The sequence below is a fragment of the Pollicipes pollicipes genome, unplaced genomic scaffold (assembly GCF_011947565.3).
Source record: "Pollicipes pollicipes isolate AB1234 unplaced genomic scaffold, Ppol_2.1 Scaffold_1600;HRSCAF=1878_pilon_pilon_pilon, whole genome shotgun sequence".
Lineage (NCBI taxonomy): Eukaryota > Metazoa > Arthropoda > Thecostraca > Pollicipedomorpha > Pollicipedidae > Pollicipes > Pollicipes pollicipes.
This window is the reverse complement of record NW_023595962.1, coordinates 2,175,190-2,184,113: the sequence shown is the minus strand read 5'-3', so window position 1 is coordinate 2,184,113 and position 8,924 is coordinate 2,175,190. Positions and strand designations below refer to the sequence as shown.

At 55.3% G+C, this 8,924-nt stretch overlaps 1 protein-coding gene across 1 annotated transcript; it reads right to left on the bottom strand.

Annotated features, from left to right (window-relative positions):
* Positions 1-6,673: 6,673 nt before the first annotated feature.
* LOC119092539 (zinc finger protein Noc-like) lies at positions 6,674-7,694 on the bottom strand. The gene is made up of 4 exons (XM_037215501.1): positions 7,689-7,694; positions 7,432-7,657; positions 6,907-7,302; positions 6,674-6,849 (listed from the first exon to the last, which is right to left on the bottom strand). The coding sequence occupies exons 1-4, from the start codon at positions 7,692-7,694 to the stop codon at positions 6,674-6,676; spliced, it is 804 nt and encodes a 267-aa protein (XP_037071396.1).
* Between the last annotated feature and the right edge of the window lie 1,230 nt (positions 7,695-8,924).

Genomic DNA, 8,924 nt, shown 5'->3' with positions numbered 1-8,924 from the left:
TCATTCTAGGCGTGGAAGCGGCAAGGGGGAGGGTCATCCCCCCAAACACACAAATATCTGCTCTTGTTATGAAAAACGGCATTTTAGAGTGGGAGCTAAAGTTCGCCAGATCAATCCCGGCCGTTTTTTTTTCTCTGCCTGCTGACTCAACCAGATCTAAAATGTGAAGCTCTTGACCGGGTCCAAGCCTGTTAGGCGGCACTCGGAAACAAAGAAAGTAGCTTTGGGGAACCGAATTGGGTTGAACTCTTACAGCATCGTCACCACCCCAAAACCACAGATTCGGACGTGCCTGCATCTACACACTCTAACGCCACACGCACTGTTTAAAGTATGGACCAATAATGCTGTGATAAGCTAGAAAGTTAAGAACAGATCACCTTTGGTGAAACATGTCTGAGTAAAAATATTATGCATTGTTTGCTGCATGACAAGTTATGATCGGCTGTGAGTCCATTTCAAGTATGTTCTCTCCTTGCCTGCTAAAAGCGCTGACAGACCAAGGTGTTGTTCAAAATGAGGTGTCCCGCGTTTCGGGTGCGGTAGTTCAACTAAAAAAAATGTTTCAAATTTCCCATGGTTGACGTCGGGCTCCTGCCGTATTCACGCCGATGTCTTTGCGAACGACAAGTAACTGACACCAAAACTGTTGACCCACTAGACGGCTGCTTTTCAACAAGCGCCTGGAATGATTGGTGCTAAAACGGCCTAATCATAGATATTTTCTTCCAATGTACACGGTGAAATACTTTCGCCGCGGAGTCCACCCGGGACCCCGGGTGGCGTCACGTGACGCCTCCTCACCGCCGTCCATCGCTTGCCTGCCGGCACCCCACATCGACATCTCATTCGGCGTCTCCATAATAAAACTGGCGCCGTAACGGCCGCGTAAATCGTCCGCGTTAGTTTCGCCGCCAATTTACGGGCCCGCACCGTCCGCCATTAGCCGCCTGCATTAGCAGGGAAACGGCTACTAAATTGTAGTCGGGACGGTGTAAGTGCCGACGATCAGACGCGGTACCGTGGACCGGTGCTGAGAGGCGCACAGCAGACCAGTGAACAGGCCCGGTACACCGGACCAGTGACCAGCGGTGGCATAACCGGCCGGTGACCAGGAACGGCGTACAGGGTCAGTGAGCAGTGAAGAAGACCGGTATACTGAACCAGTGACAAGACACGATATACTAGACCAGTGAACAGGCACGGCATACTGAACCAGTGGACAAACACGATATGCTAGACCAGTGAACAGCCACGACATACTGAACCAGTGACAAGACACGATATACTAGACCAGTGACCACGAACGGCATACTGAACCAGTGGCCAGGAAGAGCATACTGGACCAGCGATCAGGAACGGTGTACCGAACAGGTGACCACGAAGAGCATACTGGACCAGTGACCAGGCGCGGTACATCGAACCAGTGACTAAGAATAGCATACTGTACCGAGCGGTAACGAGCGGTATGCAGGACCACGTGGACCGCACAGTTACCTCCCATAGAACTCATGCCACACATGAGTACCACGGCATATTGTGAGTAGATCGCTGCTGAGTGACGGGTAATATCACTGCTGTGATCCCGCTCCGGCTGAAGGAAGTAATTATATTCAGCTATGACCGTTTTGGTGGGTCAAAACTCTCCTGTTGTGCTATTGTGCTATGCTATTGTGCTATCGCGGTACTGACATTGTGTTTTGCGGGGCCAAATAACGGTGCTTTGAAAATAAGGGTATGTGTTCATAGCTTGGTTACTTTACCTAAAACCTCACACTTTGTTTTTCCAGATAGTTATTAAAACGTATCTCATCTGGAGCAGTGCGTAGAACAGCTGACACTTTTTGATGCTTGAAATAACCGCACCAGCTCCGCACCCAAATTTCAAATCATGTATGCTTGCATCCATCAGATGTGTTTACAAACCATTGTGTGCTTGTGTGCGACCTGTGTTTGCGTGTGACCTGTGTTCCCCTGTGATCTGTGCTTTACTTGACAAATGGTGTGCAAAATCCAGCAGTGTAATGTTGCAAAATAAGCCAGGGGTGGGCTGACCTGGGCTACATGAGTAAACTTGTTCTTCTGTTGGGTGCTGAGCTGGAGCCTATTATTTGAAGAGCAAACTACACCCATGATAAAATTTACCACCACTACTCACTTATTTTAAGACGGTCTCGTTCTTGCGTTGAGATTTCATCCCCTCAGAATGCATCGTGAATTTTTGTACCTTGCTGTAGGCTGAACAGTTATGAAGCTATGGTAGTCCAGCCTTAAATCTCCAGCATTTCATGGATTGTACGCACTTGACATGGCATGCAACGCGTAACTGGAAAACTTAAGAATAAAATGTAGCTTTCCTATTTCATCGCTTTCGTGCAAAAAATAACTTTTTCCGCCAGCATTTGTTACCAGCAGTTGCTTGCTAGCTAGGTTTAAATTCATGGTTAATGAAATACAGTTGGGAGATTTTTACATGTGAAATATCCGCCAGCACCCGCGATGTAGGCAGCAATACCCGCTAAAAACCTCGTAGGTTTTTAAGGTCGCATTTTTCAGGCCTGTGAGCTTAAAAATGGCAGCACCGGTGGGCAGCTCTTGAGCAAGACGAGCTACGGACGTTTTGGCCGGAAGCCCCCTTTGACTGATGGGACAACATCTACTGCTCCCATGGTCTGGGAAGAGCTACGCACCAGTTCCTAAATACGGCATAGCGATCACCAACCACCAAGAATGAAGTAAGTAATAATGTGCATCACCATACATTGGGCTCTCCGATAACTCAAGCTATCTTTTTTCATTCAACTATTAAAGGTAATATAGCTGCATTGCTTACAGACGAATAGTCTTCTGTCGTGATGTCAGTAACGAATATAGCTCATACTGAGCCGCCTTGTTCGATGGCAGCTGTCTGTCACTGAACTCCTCTGTCCTGCTGGATGGCAGTTACTCGTCATAGGATCCTCCCGCCTTCACGAGATCGGGTGGCGTCGTCGGGTAGTGCTGACCATTAGATCGGGTGGCGTCGTCGGATAGTGCTGACCATTAGATCGGGTGGCATCGTCGGGTAGTGCTGACCATTAGATCGGGTGGCGTCGTCGGATAGTGCTGACCATTAGATCGGGTGGCGTCGTCGGGTAGTGCTGACCATTGGATCGGGTGGCGTCGTCGGGTAGTGCTGACCATTGGATCGGGTGGCGTCGTCGGGTAGTGCTGACCATTAGATCGGGTGGCGTCGTCGGGTAGTGCTGACCACTAGATCGGGTGGCGTCGTCGGGTAGTGCTGACCATTAGATCGGGTGGCGTCGTCGGGTAGTGCTGACCACTAGATCGGGTGGCGTCGTCGGGTAGTGCTGACCATTAGATCGGGTGGCGTCGTCGGGTGGTGCTGACCATTAGATCGGGTGGCGTCGTCGGGTAGTGCTGACCATTAGATCGGGCGACGTCGGAGAGTGTTGACCATTAGATCGGGTGGCGTCGTCGGGTAGTGCTGACCATTAGATCGGGTGGCGTCGTCGGATAGCGCTGACCATTAGATGGGGTGACATCGTCGGATAGCGCTGACCATTAGATCGGGTGGCGTCGTCGGATAGTGCTGACCATTAGATCGGGTGACGTCGAAGAGTGTTGACCATTAGCCAATGCTATCTTCTGGAGCCTTGGTGAAGGACGATGTTCGTTCTCTGCAACACCATGCCTGCGTATATCATGCAGGATGTTGCACCGTCTTCGTCACGAATTTTCAACTGATTCAGCAACGGGTACGGGACAAAGATCGCTCAGCACAAATACCGCTGCGGACGAACATCGCTCAGCACAAAGTCTGTTGCCGACAAAGATCGCTCAGCACAAATGCTTCTGCTACGTCACTGGAGCTGGTTTACTGTGACGGATGTGAATACTCCTATGACTGATGCTCCTACTGGTAAGGGATGTGCCATCCTCTGAACGGCTCCCACGGCCCCCCCCTCTCTTTCAAAGAATTTGTGGTATTTTGCGGGTGCTGCAGCCTGGGATCGAAACCCCGCACCGTGATGCGACCTCGCAAACTGACATGTTTTTGGCGTGGCAGTTCTTTTACATGCTGGAGCAGCCCTGAAATGTTGATAGGCCCTCCCCACATCACACTTGGATGGCGCCAAAAATGTAGTACAAGGCGGTAGGGTTTTTAAGTAAATCGGCTGACGGTTTCATGCTATAGATTCATTCCTGTATTCATTAACCTAGGGTTAGGGACGGCTGTGAGACCAACGACAACCAAACCACTTGCTGTGGACAAGTTGCTTTAAAAGGTGCTTTTTGACGCTGATTTCCAATGTTTTTGTCATATGATCGTCAACATACGCCTTATTTGAACTTAATAAAGGTGAGAGGAGGTCGCTGACCTAAGATGACCTCAACCGATCTTTTGCTTTCAGGCGCATGTCGTCTAGGTTAACCCTTGTCGTTTATGAATCTTCAAATATTAACACAATTTTGAAAGTTTTTGGTAACTGACCTTCCGGAGATGAAGTAGGCCAGTGACCTTACATAAGCACCAGTGACATTTTGCTTAGAAAAAGTATGCAAGTTTAAGTTGGTTGCATGAAGGGGTGGTCTGAGGGCACTTCGGACGCCGATCTGGAGTTTGACCTTGTTTGGCCTTATGTCACCAAAGGATCATAGACCCATGGACTTGTTGACCCATGGACCAAGTTGACAAAGTGAAATCACATACAGGCCTACCTACCCTGTAAATTTGGCGTCTCTAGCTCTCTCGGTTTATACGATTTCAGGGGTCAGATTGACCTCCAGCCTGAGCATGTCACACTGAACCAACCATCCGGGCGCGTGTTAAATCAAACACTAGTAGGGGATGCCTTGTGCTGATATGGAGAAACAAGTCCACCACGAGGCATATGGGCATTTTATATGTGTTCATGAAACGATAAAGTCGTGCTGTTTTAGTTTTTATGACCGCAGTCGAGTAACAAGATGCGTTGATCTCGCAGAGCGAAGAAGCTGGCAATCAGATTCGAGATAAATGACGTCGTTGCCTTGGGGGCGAAAATCTCTGTTAAAGGGAGCGTTCCACAATTGCACGGGATTTTGAACTGAAAAAGCCATATTGAAGGTCTTGTGATGCAGCTCACGGACATGCCCCTTTACAACCCAAAGCCTTTTGGTTCCTGAGAGTAAAGGCAGCAAAGTTGTAGTAGAGTTTTTTTGGGAGAGCATTTGAAGGTCACCTTGGCATTCATGATCTCACAATGTGCGATCTAATAGGCCATGCGATGACCAAGGCCAAGACACATATAGCGGTCGAGTCATTCATATCTGGCGTTCGTGAGCACCATTTACAGAATAATGGCCGCGCATTGGCTCTCAATGAATGTTGTGCAACGTAGGATGACGTAATCAAACACTGACGTATCTAGGAGTACATTTACCAAACAGAGAAAATACATTGTCTACAGCGGTCTTTTCTACGTAAAAGTATCACAGCAGTCATAAGTGAGCGTGTTTCATCATATCTGACGGTTACTTCAATAAATTTGAATGTGAAACACTCCCTTTAATCACCCAACCTAGCGCAAAACGCTGCCCGTGTCTTGGGACGAAAATCTCCGGCAATCAGCCAAGCCTGCCAGGTGGACGGAGCCATGCTCGGCAGTTGATTACACCCGCTCTAGAGCCCGTAGATCAGCGGGTACAGTTCTGCATAGGTGTGGCCACATGTATTGGCTCATGCTTGTGGACTTGTATTTACAACGGAGGGAAACACTGAACCGCTGTTCGCGACAGCCGCATCGACCGTGGGGTGGCGGTACTGAGCGTGCCGCCGTTGCCTTGCAAACGCAACGGACGTCCGTGACGACAGCGGGAGGCGCGTCGAGAAAGCACGCACGTGCTGCTGAGCTGAGGTTTTGTCGCAGCCCGTGCCTTGCGGTGCGGCAATGGACGAATCTCACTGCAACATCAACACATTTTACTCACACCCACATCGATATATCACAATGAACGCGCGGCCAAGTCGTGCGTTTGCGCGAGCTTCATCACAGACTTCTCGTTTCGCGGCTCCGGGGCCCTGGCGTCGAGCGTGGCCACCAGAAGGACAGCGGTGGTCGCGCGCTCGTTCCTGGGGCACAGCCACTGCGGACCACCAGAAGAGAGGGGGCCGACCCCAGACGCGACCGCGTGGGACTCGCGGGCGCGCTTGGCCAACACCCACGGACCAATCTCGCTGGACGGGACACCGCGTCTAACTCCGCTCACTGGGGAGCACCGCCGAACACTGAGCACAACGCTGGGAGAGCGGACGTAGACCACGGTCCCGGCCACGCTGCATGGGTCTCCGTATGGCTGTGCGATCGTGGCGGTCGCTACTGCTGATAGACCGCCTCAGGGGATGTCTGGGAGTCGCCCAGCAACCATCTGGAGTTCGCGCGTTGGCTGTGTGGCGGTTTTCCGGCTGCCGTCCGACTGTTGTCTGGCAGTTGTCCGGCTGCCGTCCGACTGTTGTTCGACTGTTGTCTGACTGCTGCCCAGTTGTTGTCCGGCTATTGTCAGACGGCAGACCGGTTGCTGTCTCGCTATTGTCAGATAGCTGACCGGCCGTCGCCTGGCGTCTGCCCGGCGCTGTCTAACTGCTGACCGTCTGCTGTCCCACAGTTGTCCGGCGGCTGTGCGGCCCGCCTCAGGGCAGCGCGGGCGGCCGGGCGTACAGGGCCGAGTAAGGCGCGTAATAAGCCCCCGCCAGAGAGCCGGGCTGCGCGGCCGCCGCCAGCGCCAGCGAGGCCGGCTTCGAGTACGGATGGTAGCGCGCGGCCGATAGCGGCGACAGCGGCGCCGGCGCGAAAGGCGACCGGTGGCCTGCCAGCAGCGCGCCGCGCGGAAGCGGCGACGGCGCCGCCTCGGCCGGCGACAGGCTCGTGTGCGAGCGCAGGTGCTGCATCAGCTCCTCGGTGCTGGCGAACCGCTTGCCACAGTAGCGGCCGTCGGCCATCCAGCTGCAGACGACAGGCGCCACGCCGGCGCCGGCCGCCGCCAGAGGCGGGTAGAAAGGCGAGCCCAGCGCCAGGTACGGCGAGTGAAGCTGCGCCGAGCCGAGCGCGCCGCCCAGAGCCTTGGCGTGCTCGCACTGGGCGCAGCCGGCGGGGCAGGGCGCGCCGTAGCCGTGCGGCGTGCTGAAGGCGCACGGGCAGTACGGGCTCTGGCACTTGTCACCGGGCCGGTGGTGCTGCAGGCCCAGGTACGCGGCGGTCGGGTACAGCCCCGGCAGGCCCGGAGGCGTCGGCCGCAGCGCCGCCGTCACCAGCTCGGCGCCTGGCAGGTAGGGCGGCAGCGGCAGCGGCAGCGGCAGCGGCGGCGGCGGCGCGGCCGGCCGCAGCGAGCCCAGCGCGGCCAGCTCCCTGGCGCCGCTGCAGCCGGCCAGCACCTCGGCCCCGGGGCGACTGACAGGGCTGGTGGTCGAGCTGGCCTCGCTCTTGGGCGTCTTCCGGCTGTCGGGAGACCGGGGCGGCGACCTGCGGTCGCGGTCCGTCGCCGGCTCGGGGTCCGACGCCTGCTCCTCGGCCCGGCTCTCCAGCTCGTACGGTTTGAAGGCGGGCCGCTCGGCGACCGGCGATTCCTTCCGCGTCTCCTCCTTCTTCTTGTCGGGCGGCGGCGGCGGCGGCGGCGGCTTGGCGGCGATGGTGTCGGCGCCGATCTGCGAGCATGTCTTTTGTAGCATGGCCAGCGGCGAGGACTTGGAGTCCATCTGGCGGAACAGAGCCGAAGCGGTCAGGCTCGTCACCTCCACCACCGGACTGCGAGTCCACCGGAGGACGAGACAAAGCCGGCACGAGAATGGGAGCCGTCCGCAGAGCCGAATAAGGGCCGAAACGTTCCCCACAATTTTATCTCCACGCAACAGAAGCACAACAGTGAACATCCCGATGGGCCAGGAACACATGGCGTACGCACACGCACCATCGTAGACACACACAGCATGCATGACATCAAGGTCGCCTCCAAAAGTGAGGAATGTCGCGGAAGGTCAGCAACACTCGGACCAACTTCACAACAAAACACTCTGGAGGACACCTGACACCGACACGATGGTCCACACAGGCACGCGGGCGTGTCAGCGCGGCAAAAAAGACCCTCCGACGGGCGGACGATTGATTTGCGGGTCGTTCATGCGAATGGGAGATGGTGTTATTGGGACACTAATGGTGCACTGCGGGTCGGCCGGCAGCCGGTCTGACAGGGCCGCAGTGCTGGCCTGCTGGCCTGCTGGCCTGCTGGCCAGCTGGCCTGCTGGCCTGCAGCCGGGCCAGCTGGCCCCTCACAGTGCTGGCCCGCAGCCGGGCTCCCACTTCCCCCGGCGGTGCAGCCGTGCGCGGCGGGGCAGCGCAAACACAGAGCAACGACACGGTGGAAACCCCGGTCCGAACGGCGACCCGGTCGTGGACACACGGGAGCGGCTGCGGATCTGGGCGACGGCGGAGCGGCTGGCTCCGGGGAAGGTACGCTCCAGGTCGGAGGGGAGGTGGGACTGCACATCAGATCGACGGTGAAGCACGCGTACAACAGACCGCGTTGTTTCGGATTCAAGGGACGGTGGCGTTACGGAGTCCAGGGCAACGGAGTCAACAATGTACAGGAGCTGTGGCATTGTGGATCCCCGGAACGGCACGGGTCACAGATGCCAGGATGGTGGAGTAAAGGTTCATGTGATGATGACGTCATCAGGACTGTGAAGTCAGATCACGTGATGGTGACGTCATCAGGACTGTGAAGTCAGATCACGTGATGGTGACGTCTTCAGGACTGTGAAGTCAGATCACGTGATGGTGACGTCATCAGGACTGTGAAGTCCAATTACGTGATGGGGAGCCAGAAATGCCAGAGTGGGTGGGGGGGGGGGGGGGGGGGGCAGGGGGCACCAAACCACAAACGACATA